The sequence below is a fragment of the Chelonia mydas genome, chromosome 3 (genome assembly GCF_015237465.2).
Source record: "Chelonia mydas isolate rCheMyd1 chromosome 3, rCheMyd1.pri.v2, whole genome shotgun sequence".
Lineage (NCBI taxonomy): Eukaryota > Metazoa > Chordata > Testudines > Cheloniidae > Chelonia > Chelonia mydas.
Window position 1 is genome coordinate 54,137,164 of NC_057851.1, and position 20,519 is coordinate 54,157,682.

At 38.0% G+C, this 20,519-nt stretch overlaps 1 protein-coding gene across 2 annotated transcripts in view; it reads left to right on the forward strand.

Annotated features, from left to right (window-relative positions):
* SMAP1 (small ArfGAP 1) overlaps positions 1-20,519 on the forward strand; it is a 240,703-nt gene that overhangs the window by 176,921 nt on the left and 43,263 nt on the right. For both annotated transcript variants that reach the window (XM_007070547.4, XM_037894289.2), the window contains one exon: positions 9,238-9,322. In XM_007070547.4, the coding sequence (XP_007070609.3) occupies positions 9,238-9,322 (85 nt within the window). The remainder of the gene's footprint in view (positions 1-9,237; positions 9,323-20,519) is intronic.

Genomic DNA, 20,519 nt, shown 5'->3' on the forward strand with positions numbered 1-20,519 from the left:
TGTGCTATGTCACCACATGAGACTTTATTATGTTGTTTTTATTGCACCACTGGTGTCTAAGCAGTGCACAGGTTAAATTAACAAGTGATGATGAGAGCAGGACAGCTAGAGATTTCAGGATTTCAGAGAGAAGAACTGGCAGGATTTAGAGATGACTGGAATTAGGGGGGAAAAATAGGAGAGAGGATGGACGATGAAGTTGTTGACACAGATTAAAGCAAGAAATTGAGGACAGAATTTGGGGGAAGATGGATTTGTTTCCAAATATTGTCACTTCAAGTTGACAAGACACGAGATGCCAGTTGCAGATGTGGGTTTGCATAGAGAGAAAGATTTCTCTGTTTCCTTTTGAACATAGACCACAACTACCATTATTAACAGTATGCATTTGACAAATATACAAAATACTGCAGCCAATATAGTACTAAAAAACCTGAAAGATATTACAATTATTATTCATAATGCTGGCAATTACTCTGCTTGGTATTTTATATCCAAAAGCAGAATTCAGATAGTTTACAAAGGAATAATGTAATGTAGCTGCATCCTGCCCACCAAAATAGCCCTGTATCCCTTTTCTGAAAGGCTGATTGAGCCCAAATGCAAGCAAGCCTTTCAGTTGTGATAACTACTAAAACTTCTTCCAGATAAACATACTTGATCTGAAAATATTGTATTTCAAACTTATATCCAGGAAGGAGGAGACTACATTAGGCTCATTTTACTACCTCAATAAAGACTACTGCTAAAGTTTGTGACAACCACAAAATAGCCCATTAAGCAGTATGCATAAAAGCTGTAATGACTACAGAGATGTATGGAATACAGAAGTTCTGTTTTGTGAAAATTCTGTTGGGGGTTTTGTTGTTGTTGTTTCATTTTTGTTTGAAACGTTTCAGTCTGACAGAATTGAATCCGTGACTTCTATGACCTCCGTGACAGACACGAAACCCTAGTAATGAGTACACAGTTCATTGTAGCAAACTTTTACTAATGCAGTCTTTCATCAGTGGTAGCATAGTGCCAGACTGCACAAATTCTCTTCCAGCTCTGTGTGTTACCTTGAGGAACTCTCACAGAATATCTTCACAATCTAGCACCAGTCAAGACCTAGAAAATCCCTAATATTTGCCACAATGGTTATTAACCAGACTAATAATGTTAGAAATCAAAAAGCATTTTAGTGCAGCAGGATTCACAAGTCAGCTTGTCAAGCTGTATTAGTCTGCTACAAAACATGGGGGCTTATTGTCATGCTGTACCTATAAACTAAATATAGCATCTTCATTATTCATGAAATACTTATGTATCCTATAACACTGTGGCTTTCTCTTCTTATCATACCTTTCTGTGCATACCATACATAGAGTATTTGTGTTTAGCATTTCTCAAGACAGATCTGTTCATAAAGCGAAATCAAGTGTGAGACCCACATAACCAAGACTATTCAAGGATGGAACTTCTGTACTAATCAGGTCTCTTTATGGTTTTGGTGTAAAATTGACATAAATGGCTTCCCCCTCTCGAGGTCCCTTCCAGTCCATTTCTGTGATTCTGTGATAGCTGCACTGAAGACAAAAGGCTAACACCCAGATTTTGAGGTATTCAGTAATTGTTCCCGTTCAGTGTTCCAATACCTAACTGACTTAGGAGCCCAAGTCTCATTATCAAAAGTGACTTAAAAACCCATCCCAGATTTAGGGTCACTCATAAGTGCCTAAGTCACTTTTGCAAATTACACTTGGGGTCTTAAGTCACTTGGGTGTTGCAACACTAAATGGAAAAATGCCAAAATATCTTTAAAAATCTTGGCCTAATAACTATTTTTCCACTTATTTAACTTGCTGCTTAGGAAGTAGAATGGCCAGAAAATGGAAATAAGTGATAAACATAGTGCCTTATGTAAACTGAAGGATAAAGAGGATCTTGAGTGGAAAATTTTAATTCCAGTCATGTAGTGAATATTGTCAATTACAAACAGCATTGTTTAGATGAAATAGTGGTAAACTGTGGTTAGAAAATTATTTGTCATAAAGATTACACTGAAGAGAAGATGTTAGTACACTTTGGTGAAGAACAGTTGCATATCACAGCTGTGAAGAGGGGACTGAGTGGTGCTTTAAATGAATAGAAAGTAACCTGTATCAGAATGAATTAACAACAGTAATATAACACTTCACAATACTTTTTTTTGGCAAGCTGGGAAAAAATCTGTCCATAAACTGATTAGCATATATACAGAATGGATTCATTAGGTCTGAAGTATATTTTCCAAAGACTTATATACATGTAACAGTCAGCTTAAAGTATCATGAACAAAAATAATTGTTGCCAAGCATATCTGGGTAACCCACTTTCTGTAAACTGGTAAGTTTGTATATGATCTTACTATGGAAGCTTACTGAGTGGTTTTCATGTTACTTAAATAAACCCACTCCAGTGTTAAGGCATTTCATTTTGAATGTGACTAGATTTTCCTTAAATGAAAGAAAACATACTGGAATTTTTCAAAACAAATTTCAAGATAGAGTATTAAGTGATTTGATTAATATACTAACTGTGCAACTAGTGTATATTTGTATAAATAGAATGTACTGGATTTCTCCAACCACTTGGTAAAGTGGGAAAGTAACAAAAAAACTGTAGGAAAGCAAATGTAGTACTGATATTCAGAAGTAACGTGATCCACTCTCACATTTGGAGGATAATGAAACAGTGAGCAGCATGGGTTTTCACAGAATAAATCTTATCAGGCTGCCAACTGTCTGTTAGTAGAAATTCAGAATTAGTACATGAGAAGTATGCAGTAAATCTAATACATTTGGGTTTTCGTAAAGCATTTGATAGTGCCTCATGAAATATTACTTGCAAAATGTATTTAGATTGATTTGAATAGGAATATTTTGATAGTAGCTGTTGCACTGTACAGAGTAAAAGGACTGGGGAACAAAAGATATAGCTCAAAAGTCTGCATGCTTGGAAAGAAATAGCTCAAACTGTATCAGCTGTTGGGAACTCCAGATCTATATCTTTTTGCCGGTCCACACAGCCACAGAATCAAAAGTCTTCACAAATTTCCCATGCAGGTGAGCACTGGGAAAGTATGTCTTCTCTATTCTTTGAAATTGTCCCCAGTTCCTGTATTCTCCTTCCCAGTTCTTCAGAAAATGTCAGTAAAGGTAATAGAAGGGCCAGCCTGAATTATGAATTCTTATCTAACCTCACTTGGGAGCCAGACTTTACTTCCATTCCTTAACTCCAATCCCAATAGTTTCCTGGTAGTCCTGGGAAAAGTTGGATGTGGTGTCCCTTAGGCAGCAGGAACAGAGTGAACTCTGTACCAAAGGATTTCCTGATTGCACCTTGTTGTGGAATTACTGCAAAATATATAATTTCAGTAAGATAACTTCTGCTTTCATGCTTGAAAGATACAACTAACTGAAGTTTAGGCATTTTGCCTGATTTATACAAACAAACAAAAACAACCCCACATTTAAATGTGAGAAATTTCTGTGGCCCTTCTCAGGTGGTGTAAATTGGTACAGATCCACTGAAATCAATTTGTCTAACATTCATTGGTTGCATCTTCCAAATCTTTTCTACGGAAAAATCTTTCACAAAACCTATTTTAAGAAGAAAAAAATCTATAAAACCACGGTGCCTGGCACAATGCCTAGAAATAGTGGATTCTGAGAGCTTTTGGTAGGCCACTAGTTCACTGTGGACGGAAGTGGAAAGATAAATTTAATTGTTTCAGCTGGTTTGCATCCATGCTGTGACACTAAACTGGTACAGGCTGAAATTGCTTAGGCCAGTGTTTCCCAAACTTGGGATGTACCAGCCACCACTTCCCGCAGCCCCCATTGGCCTGCGGTGGTGAACCTGTGGACGTGGCAGGTAAACAAACCGACCCAGCCCGCCAGGGGCTTTCCCTGAACAAGCGGCGTCCCAAGTTTGGGAAACACTGGCTTAGACCAAATTTATTGGTAGAGCTAAATATAATCTACTCCAAATTGAATGTGCGTAAACCAGTTGCATCCTTCTTGCTTCTGGATGTGAAGTGTTCAAAAAAATGTTCTAATCCCTTAGAATGCTTGTAAAACAACAGATTTATTTGAAGTAGAAAAGACCTAATGGATGTGCTTTCCTCTGTTCCTATAAAATCTCATTTTCATCAAATTATTTTCCTTTATATTGTTTGATATTTAAAAGGGTTTATCCTTCTTTGTTTTGAAAAATGAATAAATCCTTTAAAAGCTGCAGGACATTTCAGCATTAACTGTTCAATGTTTTCTGCAAATACTTCTTTACATTTAATGTTTAAGGTTCTTTGTCAGCTTTTCCCACAATCTTGTAAATATTTTTTCACTAAATTATCAATCAAAATTTTGTTCATTTAGTGGAAAAATGTTACTTAAGGAAAAGAGCACTGCCAAAATTCGTTTGAAACAACTTTTAAGAGATTTAATGCAGTGCATGAAGAGCAAGGATTTATTGCTTGTAATAGAATGTGAGAAAAAGCACACACAATATGGCCAACCAGAAACATTAAAAAAATCATGAGATTTAAAAATAATAAATTTCGGGGGAGGGGGTTATTTGCCTTCTGATTTGAGTCTTTAAAGTGTCTTTGGGTTACATTTTTGAGCTTTTCTCTACAACCATGAGAACTAGAAATTAATTGAAAGCTAAGATTGTCACATAATCAAATGTCTCCTGGAATTGGGGATTTAAGTAAAACACCAAATATCACAACTTGCAAAACAAAACAAAAAAGCATAAGTTCACAACAGTACATATACATATAAATTCTGTACAGTACATATTGTTCCACGGTAAAATGCCACTGATTTTTTTTTTTGTTATAGTCAGTGGGAAAGTTTGATCATGTTGTACAGTATTCCCAAGAGAAATTGAAAACACATCAATTCCTGATTTGGGGTTTATCATTTGTGTTAGTTTTTCTTGTAAACTCTTTTTACTACCAGTTCCTGATCTGGCCTATTTATATGTGTAATAAAAGATCTTATGAAGCAAACAGAGTCATATAATTAAAACATTATTTGACCAAAAAAAAAATTGACTCAATAAAATATTCTTACTGTATTTTTAAAGTAATGAGATTAATTTCCTGTAATAATCAATGTTTTTAAGCAAAGGGGAATATTATTTAAATTCCATCTGTCTAGTGCTTACTAATGAATGCAAGTCAGTGCTTTGCTTTTTATGAACACATGGTAGGGTTGCATTTGAGACTAACCCTGTTATGCATTAATGCGTTTCAAAATGCTGTTTTCAGATTCCTGATAATCAGCCTAATTTGAGGCAATGAAAATTTTGCACATTTAGTGCAATTTTAACCTAGCTTTATTTTCAAAACAGTTGGTATATATTGAGAAAAGCAGTCAATGCTTTTTTAAAAATATTAAGGTTATAACACAAGCAACATGTCAACTGCATTTCTTCTGTCAGCTGCAGTGACCCAGGACAGACCATAGTGTTCCTTAAAGCAGGTGAAAAAAATCCAGGTGTTTATAATTTTTTGTAATTAATAATTTATGCACCTTTCCTGAAACATTTATGGTTAATTGTGATGAATATTTCTAGCTCTAATTTAAATTTCATTGAATGAAAATATACTCAGTTGTGGGAGCCCTTTTTCTTCTGTCATTAGATTTTTCTTTGAATCCTTGCTGTTCATAATTTTACTTTTCAATATTAATTAGGTTATGATTTTTTTTAAATTCAATACTAACTAGATTTTTATAAATAGGTTTATATGTAAGTTTGACATATTTTTAAAAAATGTTGGTCTGATATGAACGCTACTCTTTAGTGGGGTGGAGATCTTTACGTCTCCTCTAACTACAGCCCACCTGTTAGTCTGGGGTCTATACTCAATGTAAGCATTTCTATACATACTTTTTCAAGGGATACTTGTCTAAATAAACTGGGAATTTGTAGTCTGCAGGACCCCCAGCCACTGGAGGGTTGTTAGAATACAATGGTGAATTTTATCCAAACTAACTTACTTCACAAACGTTAACTTTGTTGCAGCCCTCTTCCTGTTCATCTCCTTTTTGTACATAGGGAACATAAAGGATTGTCTAGATTGAGTACATAGAATCATAGACTTTAAGGTCAGAAGGGACCATCATGATCGTCTAGTCTGACCTCCTGCACAACGCAGGACATGGAATCTCACCCAACCACTCCTGTAACAAACCCCTAACTTATGTCTGAGCTATTGAAGTCCTCAAATCGTGGTTTAAAGACTTCAAGGTGCAGAGAATCATCCAGCAAGTGACCTGTGCCCCATGCTGCAGAGGAAGGCGAAAAACCCCCATGGCCTCTGCCAGTCTGCTCTGGGGGAAAATTCCTTCCCGACCCCAAATATGGCGATCAGCTAAACCCTGAGCATGTGGGAAAGACTCACCAGCCAGACACCCAGGAAAGAATTCTCTGTAATAACTCAGATCCCACCCCATCTAACATCCCATCACAGGCCATTGGACATATCTACCGCTAATAATTGAAGATCAATTAATTGCCGAAATTAGGCTATCCCATCCTATCATCTCCTCCATAAATTTATCAAGCTTTGTCTTGAAGCCAGATCTGTCTTTTGCCCCCACTGCTTCCCTTGAAAGGCTGTTCCAGATCTTCACTCCTCTGATGGTTAGAAACCTTCATCTAATTTCAAGTCTAAACTTCCTGATGGCCAGTTTATATCCATTTGTTCTTGTGTCCACATTGGTACTGAGCTTAAATAATTCCTCTCCCTCCATGGTATTTATCCCTCTGATATATTTATAGAGAGCAATCATATCTCCTCTCAGCCTTCTTTTGGTTAGGCTAAACAAGCCAAGCTCATTGAGTCTCCTTTCATAAGACAGGTTTTCCATTCCTCGGACCATCCTAGTATCCCTTCTCTGTACCTGTTCGAGTTTGAATTCATCGTTCTTGAACATGGGAGACCAGAAGTGCACACAGTATTCCAGATGAGGTCTCACCAGTGCCTTGTATAGCATCTCTTTATCTCTACTGGAAATACCTCGCCTGATGCCTCCAAAGACCGCATTAGCTTTTTTCACTGCCATATCACATTGGCGGCTCATAGTCATCCTGTGATCAACCAATACTCCAAGGTCCTTCTCCTCCTCTGTTACTTCCAAGTAATGCGTCCCCAGTTTATAACAGAAATTCTTGTTGTTAATCCCTAAATGCATGACCATGCACTTTTCACTATTAAATTTCATCCTATTACTATTACTCCAGTTTCAAGGTCACCCAGATCTTCCTGTATGATATCCCGGTCCTTCTCTGTATTGGCAATACCTTCCAGCTTTGTGTCATCCACAAACTTTATTAGCACATTCCCGCTTTTTGTGCCAAGGTCAGTAATAAAAAGATTAAATAAGATTCGTCCCAAAACCGATCCCTGAGTAACTCCACTAGTAACCTCCTTCCAGTCTGACAGTTCACCTTTCAGTGTGACCCGCTGTAGTCTCCCCTTCAACCAGTTCCTTATCCACCTTTCAGTTTTCATATTGACGCTCATTTTTTCCAATTTAGCTAATAATTCTCCATGTGGAACCGTATCAAATGCCTTACTGAAATCGAGGTAAATTAGATCCACTGCGTTCCCTTTGTCTAAAAAATCTGTTACCTTCTCAAAGAAGGAGATCAGGTTGGTTTGACACTATCTACCTTTTGTAAAACCATGTTGTATTTTGTCCCAATTACCATTGACCTCAATGTCCTTAACATTCTCCTTCAAAAATTTTTCCAAGACCTTGCATACTACAGATGTCAAACTAACAGGCCTGTAGTTACCCGGATCGCTTTTTTCCCCTTTCTTAAAAATAGGAACTATGTTAGCAATTCTCCAGTCATACGGTACAACCCCTGAGTTTACAGATTGATTAAAAATTCTTGCTAACGGGCTTGCAATTTCATGTGCACCTCTGCAAATTTCCTAGGAAATTCTAGGAAAGCCCTCATGTGGAAAGGCTCAGTGACTTGACCAAAGCCACAGAGGCCATTTGTTAAAGCCAGGATTAAAATGCAGGATACACTGGTTCTCAGCCCTGTGCCTAGTCTGCAATTAGACCACTCTGCCAGCTGTGCTATTGAGCAGCCTCTCCTTGCCAGAGGTCTCACTGACTGGGCAACAGAAAAAAATTTAAGCATATACACTGTTGGGATGAATATAGGAAAAAATACTATCCTAAAATATGTATTAGAAGAATTTGCAGTGGCGTTAATGACAGCCTGTGTGTCACTACATCCAGCTGCTGCAGACTAACTTGTGATCCTTCCAGAAATTGAGGGACTTATGGTCCAGGTCTTTATACATTCCAATAGTGAATCCTGAGTAATTGTTAGGGGAGGAAATGTAAGCAACCTGTAATCTTTAGGATGTGACAGACTGTCAAACCTCATGCTCTATTTAGATCAGTTTACATTTTCAAGGGTCTCTGCAAGAAAAAGACTCGGAGTCTCATTTTTTAAGTGAGGGCGGGGGGAAGCTAGGATTCTTTGTTTCTAAATCTATCAAATTAAGCCTGCCTATGAACATGGGTTTTTTGCAGACCCAAACGCCACCTCCGCACTCACTAGCAGCTGAAAAGTCTGCCATTTGAATAATAATCTCTTCCAACAAGGATGTCAAATGTGCTTCTTTACAAGTCTCATAACCTCCCCCACTCCCCAATTTTTCTTATTTTCAACTTTTTAAAAGCTTACAAACCTGGCGCTTTTTTCCACACAGGGAAAACTATATAATTAATTTCGTCTAATAAAATTAGTCTATAAATAACTTGGGCAAAATGAGTGAGTCATTCTTTTACTCAGTAACGGTGATTCCTAACAGTAAATGATTAACTGTTAGTTTTTTAATATTATACTTTTCACTGCAGTTTTTAAATATTAGACGTGTCCTAAACCCAGTAAATAATCCTGTAGTTAATATTGTTTTTAGAATTTTCATAAAACTGGTGAAAGAATAAGGGTATGTTTCAGTTTTCTTTTTCCTTCCACCTCTCCTCCACATGTACTTTATTCTCATTAGGAAACAGATTCTATAATCAGACTTCAATATGGAAGGTTAGTCTAGAAAACAAATTTTATTTGTGATGTATTCAAGAAATCTTAAAATCCTTATTCCTATTAAAGAAGCCTTGTACCATATATCTTAAAACTTATTCATGAGTGTGAATATTTTTCTTTCTAAAGCCTCAGAAGAAAGAGGATCAGCAATTAGAGCCTAAAGCAAGTCCGAAAAAAACACCAGAACCTACTATTGATCTTTTAGGACTCGGTAAGTAATAAATAATGAAATTCTCTGTTACTTTTGTAAAAATGACTGCAACAGGACTTTTACTGAAATGAATATAATGGTTTTATTTTCCATATGCCAGCAGACATTTTAGCTGAACCTGAAAATTACATGGTTAAGACTGCTGAGTTCCATTTGTAATGAGTTCCTTAGGAACCTGTCCTCCCCCCATCAGATAACTTCAGAGTTTGTGGATTGTGACATTTCAGCATTTAAAGTACAAAAATATTTTTTAAGAAGCAAAATGCTATGGTTGCTTTATCGTATTTCTGTTAGGATATATATCTTCATAATGTGTTAGTACAAAATAATAGTAAGCAGTTTCTGTTGAATGCAGCCAACCCTCATATTTTCATGTAATCTCAGTATCTTCAGTATTTTGTAGTGTCTCATGACAACAATGGGACTTGTTCATTTTAATTGAATATGCTTTTTTTTTTTCCTGGCTGGCAGATGACCACGTACTTGTCTTGAACTAGCTTTGACTTAGACATTGCATAGGATAAATATTTCTTATCTACAGATATTGTCATGTTCTTCATACTTTTTTTTCCTCACTCCTCAAAAAATGGCGAAACACACCATATTTTAAAAGCCATGTCTGATCTTTCTAGTATTATTGTAAATCTGTTTTTGCTTTGGGTGGGTGCATGGGAGGTTAATAGTAGAAGCAGAAAAAGGTACTAAGAATTCTTTGGTTATTTCTTAGTGTATATAACTTTATGCCTTTAATGCTATAGCATATGGAGAACAGAAGGCAATCTTTTCATGCTTTAGTCAGATTAGAGCTGTGAAGAGTATTGCAGTAAAGCTATCAATATCTCTTTTATTGCCTGATGTTTCCTATTCAGGCTAGCTGGTTTATTTGGATGTGACTTAGAATTCACACTAACATCTTAAATTTAATGATATTTTCTATGGGATATAAAATATACCGTTAACTACTGTAATTCAGTTAGAATATTTTAAATGCTAGTTCTGTATAACCAAACTTGTCTACTATAACAGGCCATCAAACCTTATTTAACACACAAAATATTAAAAGGTTATGGATTTGATGTAAACCTACATAAACGAGACAATTCAAAGTTGCTAGAAAACTAGTCCTCCTTGAGAAGAGGCTCAGAACTTAATCTTTTTGCTGTCATTTACTGTGCTCAGTTGAGCCATTGTGGCTCATATGGTATTAACTGTGACGGGAGTAAAAATTAATTGTGAATTTCATTGCTTTTTGTGAGTCGAAACCAGACCAGCAACCTAATAGAGCTAAAATGTGATCAGTATGTGCTTCTGAGATTGTCATACCTATTATGCCTTTTCAGGCATGAGCTGAAAGGAAAAGTCATAATATATCATTCTGTACACAAATTAGGACTCTACAACAGCCTGATGTAAGGCCTACATTTTTTCTAAAAAGAAAAAAAAAAGCCTATAAAACCGTATTGAGAAAAAAAGACAATCAGTTGAATTATTTGCCTATAATTAAAATATTAAAGATAAATATATACGGTAGTTATTTAAAGATTTTTTTCTTAAGTTTTGCTCTGCTGTTTCAGAAAGCCATTCTCTCCCTCTTGGCACCCTTCGCTAGAGTTTTGTATAGCTATCATTTTATTGCTTAAGTAAAAACAGTAAATTAAAACTTGTTGGGGGGTGGGTATAAGTCCCTTATTCTGCAAATACATGGGATATAACTTTATTATAGTATATATATATAAAAACAGTTAAATTGGGAGAAGTGTATGATGTTCTGGACTGAGCTGTCTCTTCAGGACGGAGGAGGTAGATTTGAGGTGAGCAATATATCCTGTTAGGTACAGGAGGAAGAAAGGAGCATGCCTTAAGGAAATTGCTGCTGAGGTTTGGCTTTTAGCAACACCTTTATTTGTGACTTACACAGTTTTATTCCCTCTCCTTGCTAAAGAGAGGGAGAATCCAGTTCCCGAGTTTGTTGTTTTTGCTAGTTAAAATTTAAGACCAGCATTTGTCACCAAAAGGGAATGGAAAAAGTGATGGGCTTAGAGGGATAACCACATCTGAGGACGTTTTTAGGTAGCATTGTGATTACTTTGTTGACCCAGTGTGTAATGACGTATTTGAAAATTACACTTACCTTTAAAAAAAAAAAAAAGTGTTAAGACTTGCTGTTTTCTGTTTGCATCCAAAATGGCAGCATTCTATATTAGACTTCATCTTGACAAAGAGGAATTGATCACAGAACTGAAAACTTAGTGATAGCTTAGATGGAAGTGATCCTGACTGTGCAGTGCTTTGTAAAATAACATTAATACATCTCTATTTTTACTGGAGATGCCTTGCCTGATACATGCTAAGACCACATTTTTCTTTTTTGCAGCTGCATTACATGCACCCACGTCTCCCCCCTCATCTGTTGCTTCTAACTGATGAGACCCTAGCTTGTACCAGAAGCTCTTACTATTAGATCCTAAGTCCATGACCTTAGACTTTGTCCTATTGAATTTTATCACGTCTGTTATACTCCAGTCTTCAAGGTCATCCAAATCTTCCTGTATAATAATCCAATCCTCCTCTATATTGACGGGGCTTCCCGACTTTGTATCAACAGCAAATTTCATTAGCACACTCCTACTTTTTATGCCAAAGTCGTTAATAAAAATATTGAATAAGATTGGTCCCAAGACTGATACTTGAGGAACTCCACTAGTTACCTCCCTCCAGTCCGATAATTCACCTTTCAGCACAATCTGTTACTGTCTCCAATTAAACCAGTTCCTTACCCACCTTACAGTTTTTGTACTAATCCTCATCTTCTTGAACTCATTTCCCATGTGGAACTGTGTCAGATACTTTACTGAAGTCCAGGTACATTAGATCTGCTACATTTTCCTTACCTAAAAAAATCAGTTATTTTCTCAAAGAAGGAAATCGGGTTAATCTGGCATGATCTATCATTGGTAAATCCTTGTTTCATTACATCCTCTTTTCCATTTGCCTCCATTAATTTAATTATTATATCCTTCACAATTTGTTTCAAAGTCTTGAATAGTACTGAGGTTAGACTAGCAGGTCTGCAATTGCTCAGGTCATTTTCCCCTTTCTTAAATGTAGTACAACATTAGCTATTTTCCAGTCATACAGTATTATGACTTGATAGATTTAGTGAAATTTGTTGCTACTGGACTAGCAATATCGTATGCGAGTTCTTTCAGTATTCTGGGATGGACATTATCTGGCCACTCGATTTGAGCACATGATGCTCTGAGTTTTTCTTCCACCATGGTGATTTCCATTTCTGTATGGTGTTTTGATTGGCCTTCATGCCCATGTTCCATATTATCATCCTTACTGAAAACCAAAGCAAACTATTTAGTTTTGGGGGCATACCTAAATGATTTTTAATCTTCTCCACATAGTGGCCCAACCACACCCTTCCTCATTCTCTCTTGATTTTTATAACTAAAAACTGTTTGTTTTAATTTCCATGGCAAGAGCTAATTCAGCTTGACTTTTAGAAATTCTTGCTTTATTCCAACATTTTCCAACCTCCACAATGTAGTTTTCTTTGCTAATCAGTCCCTTTTTCTATTGCTTATAAGTAAGGCTAAGATTTTTGTAATGGTTATTTTTAGTAAAAATCATGGACTGGTCACGGGCAATAAACAAAAATTCACGGACGCTGTGACCTGTTTGTGATTTTTGCTACTTTGACTCCATGGTTCACCGCACCACTGTGGTGGCTGGGAGCTGTGGGGTTCCCCCTCCGCCCACGGCGGCTGGAAGCTGCAGGGTGACCATATTTCCCAAAAAGAAAATGGGACACCCCCAGCCGCTCAACCGAGGCATCCCCTTCCCCCTGTGCAAGGCTGCCGCCCATTGCTGGAACCCTGAAGAGGGCCCCCTCAGGAGTCTGTCCCCTGTTGCTGGAACTTTGTAGGGGGCCCCCTGTCACTTGTTGCTGGAACCCTGCCACGGCCCCACTGGCTGTCAGTTCCAGAGTCCTGCAGCCCCTGGGGCTGAAGCAGAGAATGCCATGGAGGTGACCTCCTTGACATAAATGTAGCCTTTCCTATAGGCTCTCTGCTTACTCCCAATAACCTTTTTGAGGTGTTATTCATTGAGTTGGGTCCGGGTCTTTTCCGACAAGTTTTTTCCCCTTTCTTGGGGAATCTGCATATTGCAGATAATTTTTGTATAGCTAATTTAAAGAAATTCCAAGCCTCTTCCACATTTAAGTCCTTGTGTTCTTCAGTCAAATTGACTTCTTTTAACTGGTTCCCTTAATTTCCCACTGTCTGCCCCTTTGAATCAAAAAACATAGTTAATGACCTGGTTTTGATTATCTTTCCATTTAATTTAAACGGCGTCAATTCACAAGCACATAATCCAAGTTTATTTCCTATGACCAGCTCTTCTATGATGTCCTCACTACTTATTAAAACCAAGTTTTAAATTGCATTGCCTCTTGTTAGTTCAGTGATAATTTGATGAAGAAAACTGCAGTCTCTCACATCCAGGGCTAACTGAGTCCCACCAGTATTAGTAGCATTTATTCTCCAATCTATATCTGGGCTGGTAAAGTCTCCCGTTATGACACAATTCCCAGCAGTATTTATCTCTGTAATATTAGAGATCTATATGCATAGCAGAGTCTAACCCTGCAGGGCCTATAGCAGACTCCTAACACTTTCCCAGTCAAATCTCTTTTACAGTCCTTCCCCTGAGTGATTTTGACCCAAACAGATTCTCCTATGTCCTTATCACTTTTTTATTTTTATTTTTATTTTTTTACAGTTTACCATATCATTGATGTACAACGCTACCCCACTACCTTTACCTTTTTCCCCTCTCTCTCCTAAATAACATTACCTGTATTCCAGTCATGAGTTCTATTCCCCCATGTTTCTGTAATCTCCATAATATCCTGTTTCACAACCTGCACCAGTAGTTCTAGTTTATTCCATTTTATTGCCATGCTCCTTGCATTTGTGTACATGTATTTTAATTGTTTCTGACGAACCTCATCCAGTTTTCTAGCCAGATTAGGTATAGGTCTGTTACTAACTGTAACATCTTCACTGACTACTACTGCATCAACTGAATGAATGTTTTTATTTGAAAACTGAAACTCCACATCAGCGTTGATAATACCATCTCTAGAAAAAGGCATGTGGTTCACGGTTCTCACCATGAAGAATCACACTTGCATGTGAATATTCACTCCTCTCACAGATGATGCCTCACATTTGCTCCACCACTGCCAGTCCAGTGTACTTCCATTGGGCTCACGACAGCTCTGAGAGTCTTCATAAAAGTGTTCTCGGTAGCAACTCAAGTCAGGCAAGACAGCTTCACGGTCTTCCTGCACTTTAATGATTGGCTTCTAACTGGTCGTTCTTGCCTGGATGTTTTAGCATCAGCTTTGTTCCTACTCCTCCTTTTAGCATCCCTAGGAATCTGTATAAACATGGAAACATCTACCTTGATTTGGACCCAAACCATAGAATTTATAGGAGCGACACTGGATTCAGTCAAGGTGAGGAACTGCCGCCCCAGGAGTGGATTTCACTCCATAGGCACTCTTATAGACCCGGTTACATTCAACCCTTGAACATAAATTCAGATGTGCCTTGCCCTCCTGTGCCATATGGCACCATGTACTTATGTAACACCATTTGCCAGACTCCAGCTTTGTTGCCTGCAAGCTTGGCTCCAAACAGAATATACACTGAGTACGCACAGCATGATTACAGTAATGACCGTTCCTTCCAAGGTGAGGGCCTCTCTGGCATGGTGAAGAGACCCTGGACATGTATGCGTGGAAGTTCATTTTGTATCCCTGACGCCTGACAAAACAATCATTACAGATGTCTCCCTGATAGGTTGGGGAGCCCACATGGACAATCACACTGCACATCAATCTTCTGGAATAAAGCAATACACAAAGCTTGCAAAGCATTTCTACTCGTCATGCAATCTGAGCATATTCTGATAATGTCGGACAACACAACTACTGTCTTCCTTATAAACAAGCAGGGAGGGGCACGCTCTGCCCCCTTCTGTATGGAAGCGGTCAGTTTATGGAAATCACTGGCAGATAATCTCAGCCAGCATTTTGCCACCAATCATGAGTGGGAGTTGCATGATTCAGTAGTAAACAGCATCTTCACTCAGTGGGGAACCTCCAGTTGTGACCTGTTTGCCTGAGGATGTGCAAAATAGACTATTTCTGGGGAGCCCAAAATCATCACTCTCGGGCAATGCTCTCCTCCTGCCTTGGACAGATCATTTCAGTTATGCCTTCCCTCCCATCCCACTACTATCTCAAGTTCTACAGAAAATTCGACTAGCCAGGGCACAAGTCATCCTCATTGCCCCTAGATGGTCCAGTTTTGGTTTCAGAGCTTCCTGCAAATATCATCCCATCCACTTATAAGCATTCAAACCTTTCTGGATCTCTTGACCTTGAAAGATGGCAGGGGTCAGGCATCCCACCCCAGATGCTCTTCATTGCCTGGCTTGCTATTTGGATGGACATCATGTCTAAAGCACTCCTGCTCTGAATCCATACAAGTTATCCTTAACAACAGCAGGAATGTGTCCACCAGAAAATTTAGTCAAGTGGAAGCATTTCTCTATCAGGGTCCTGCAGTACTACAGATTTTCAGAGATGGTGGATACCTCCACTTTGTGGACTGTCTTCTTACCCAAAAGATTAGAGGTCTTTCCCTTAGCTTGCTACGTATTTATCTCCAGCACTCCAATGGATGGTTACTTGGTCTTCATCCAATCAGTAACAGTCAGGTTTTTGAAGAGCCTGATCAAAACCTTTTTGCCAGTACAGAAATCGGCTCCTCACTGGGATCTTAATTTATTGCTCTCCATAGTCATTAAGCCATCCTTCAAAACTGCTAGCTACATATTCTGTCTCTCTGTAGGTCTCCTTCCTTGTTGCCATCATCTCAGCCAGCAGAGTAGGTGAACTTGGAACACTAACGGCCAATAATCCGTACCCTATGGCCTGGGCTAAACTACAGAGTTAAGTTGATGCAAGGAAGCTTACGTCAACCTAACTGTGCAAGGGTCTCCACTAAAATTTTGCTCCTGCTGATGTAACTGCCCCATTACATTGCCTTTAATAACTCCACTTCCATGAGAGTCATAGTAAATGTAGTTAGGTCACCGCGGTGTCAATGTAGACACTGCTTTGTTTACATTAACGCTTACTGGTTTTCAGAGCTGTCCCATAATACCCCAGTTTGCACCGATTGTACTGTCAGTCACTTCTGATGAGAATGCACACCGCCAACACAAGGAGCAAAGTATAGACATGCACAAGCAGTGTAATTACTGCAACGGCTGTATGCCGACATAAGTTAGGTCAACTTAATTTTGTAGTGTAGACATGCCCTATATTTCATAAGGATATGGTCTTGCTATGATCATACCCAAAATTCATTCCTAAAATAGTTTTGGAATTTCACATAATCCAGTCAATCCACTTACCTGAATTTTTCTTGAAGCCCCATGCCTCTAGCAAGGAGAGGAGACTTAATTCCCCCAACATAAGATGAGCGTTGGCATTTTACTTGCAGAAAATGAAACAGCTCAGAAAGGTACCTTGACTGATTGTTCCATAGCAGAACAAGTATGAGAACAAGCTATAGCCTTTTAGAGAATTTCTAAGTGGACCTCTGGCTATATCCTACTCTGCTATCAGCACAGCTTCCTCCCCTGCATGGGATTAAGGCTCACTTTACGAGGGCACAGTAGCATCACTTCAAGAGGTGCCTCTGCTTGATATTTGCAAGGCGGATACATGGAATTCCATCCACACATTCACGAGACGTTATGCCTTGCTTCGGGACTCCTCCACTGTTGCATCATTTGGGGCAGCAGTTCTACAAGCAGCTATACCGTCTGCATCCTTCCTCCCGCCTCCTCTCTGAGTGCTGCTTGCTAGTAACCCATGGTGGAATACACACAGGGACCAGCACATGAAGAAGTAAGGGAAATCACGTACTTTATTGTTACTGGAGTTCCATACCCACAGTGGAATACGCATAGGGATCACACATGTCGGGGAATTCCAGTTACATTAAGGAACGTAACTTCCCTTTCATCAATACAGATACAACTGTGATACCAAAAAAAGCCCTCTACCTGAATATATATTCTAATTATTAGTAAAACAGAATTAAAACTGATACAATGATGTAGCAGCTCTTCGTAGTTTCAGAGCATTGTAATGCAATAATAGTAGTTCAGTCTTTCAAAGTTTATCCCCCATAAAAGAACAGAAATGTTACATTAACAAGAGTTAAATTGGGCTAACTCATAACAGCTGAGGAAGTCCATACCTTTTTTTTTTTTAAGTGTCTACTCCATATAATGGCAAATTCTGTTCAAATGCAAGGAAATATAGCTCTGAGAGCTGTAAACTGACAAATACTTGATTATGGGCTATTAACTTTGAAATCCAAAGATTCTAAAATAAGTGTCACCAGCCTGGGTAACTATTTCCATGCTGATCATTTTAGTAGTAGTGTTCTTGTCACACAGTCCTAAAGTACATCCTACGCTTCCCTAATTGTCAAAATCGCCAACTGTCTCAGCAGTCTAAACTGCCCCTATATTTTAATATCAAAAACTATGACTGAGGCAACTGTACTGGTTTTTATTCATTTTTATATTTAAATAATTAAAACTAAATTTTAAAAATTTGTTTGAACTGCCACAGTATTTCAGTCAGAGTACTGCAGGTTCCAGGGACTTTGCCATACAGCTAGTTTTGGCTTGCTACAGAACAGCAGTGTTTTTCAACCTTTTTGATACTAGGAACCAGCTTGCCTTCCAATACTGTGTCTGGGAGATCTCAGGGACCGGTGCTGATCCACAGATGGGTCACTGAGAAATACTGCTGTAGAGTACTTAGGCCTTGCCTATATCCAGTCACCTGCTGCTTCTCCTCTTGCATCATGTGCTGTACCAGCTCAGTATCCTTATCCTCTTCTGATTGTCTTCTTTTATACTCCATTCGATGTGTTCACTCATTCCATGCTAGGTAGATTGAAACAAGCAGATTTTATGAAAAATATATTTTAAAAATACAGAAAATGATTTGATTGATTGTGCTGAGATCTTTTCTGGGTGAATACAAATTTAATTGGATCAGTCCATGTGAGGATAATGTCATTCCTAAAGGACAGTGATGTTTTTTAAAATAGTGCATACTGGCACTTTTCATTTTTGAGATCTTTTGCAGCTCTCAAATAATGTTGAAGTATTAGTTTTCCATGTGCTGAATTTGCAGGAAGAAGTAAAACTCAGTTTCCATTTTATGCATCATTCAGCAGTTAGATGTACCATTCAGAAAACACAGAATTGAATATGGATAATTGCACATGTTAAAGTAACCGCATAGTATATTAGCACTGGTAATGAATGATCTGTGAAGACAGATAAGTAATTGTCATGGTTTTTCACTTCACATTTTAAGAAATTCATGTAATATAAGCAAGTTAATTATTGACAGCAAGCTTTAAAAATATAACCTTTTTAATCTGGATATACAAGAATAGAGCAGACTATTATAAATTTTGTTATAAGTAGCAGGAGATGATCATTAAACAAACATGACAGGCAATGCGTTTCTGGGCATTAGTCTGTCATAGTTGGTGGTAAAACATAATACTGAAACCACCTGAGGACGATGCAATCCTAAAAATGTAGTACCTTGTTTACAGCGCTTAATAAGTATTATGAACTAGAACTGAAAGTTACAAATCATGGAAACAGGCATGTGTATTTACTAGACAATATTAGCATAGACATAGCGTCACCGGCAACAAATTGTAAAATTCCATTTTTGGCGGATTTCGGAGAGAGAAAAAGGCAAACTAATATAGCCCTAAATGTTAGTAAGCAAGCATGCTATTTACCCAGTAGGAAAATATTTGTATAGTAAAATTATCTTTCAGCATGTCAGTTCAGGGTCACATGTCCAAGCAGCTCTCAAGTGTATAATACTCATACAGACTTCCTGGCTCTTGTGTCTTTGGGGAATTCCTCCTTACTTTGAGAGAGCAAGAAACCAGTTTTTTCCTCTGAACACTTCAGACTTTCTTGTACCTAAGAATTTCAGTCACACATTACATTATCTCCCAAGTGAATGTGGGACTAACGCTGCATCCTAACATCCAACCCTGTTTATCTGATAAGCCCACATTTCTGTCTGTTTCATTCCTGCTTGCATATTCACAGGGTTTTAATGATCCTTCATATACATTTTCTAGATGGCTTTCTCTCTCCCCCCCCGCCCCGCCCTTTTTTATTACTTTCCAGCCCATCTTTGGAGATGCAAGTATGCAAGCAGCTTTACTCCTGAAAGAATTCTGCGTCAAGCAATTAAAAACCCTAAAAGGTCCCGTTTTCTTAAATATATCTATTTTTCTTGGCCAGAAAATTCCAATAAAATTTTTAAAAATCAGTAAAATCCATGAGAGATGTAACACATACTGGTGCCCCTCCCCATGTCAAATACACTGTTAAATGTACAGTACTGCCTTCTGATCCTGTTTAAGGGTTAAAATAAGACCTGAGAGCAGCAGCAGCAGCATCTGCTGCTGTAAAATGTGGCAGGCAGCAGTCAAATGTTATCTGTGTACTAGCATAAATGCAAAAAGAGAAGGAACAGCAGTTGGATCATCTTTAACTGTAATAGCTAATAAATATCCATTTTGGGACCAGCTAGGAAAGACAATTTGAAAAATAAATGGATGTTAAGTTGTTCATTACCTTTTCTGACTGAGCATGAAAGTTTTGCCTTGAATGTACCCTCATTGCAATGAAAACTGCCATGTCTAATACTTCACCCTTAGCTACTGATGCATCCTCCAGAGAGGTGATGAATTTAAAATGGAAATACTGTTTATTTCTCTAATACTGTTTATTACTGTAAGCTGATGGTCACTTCTGCTTCTTACTGCTTTTTGAGATTCTAGTCTTGATACTCAGAAAGGCTTGTTATAAATTCTTAGCTTGCTATCTCAGTATTTTGATTCCCTTTTATCAAAACACAAATCTTGTGTTGTAATCAAGATGGCATTCTAAATTATTGGAGTTTTAAAAATTGATTTTGCACCTTGCCATCAACTATACATCAAATATTTTAATAATGGGTGGGAAAAAAAGAGAAGGA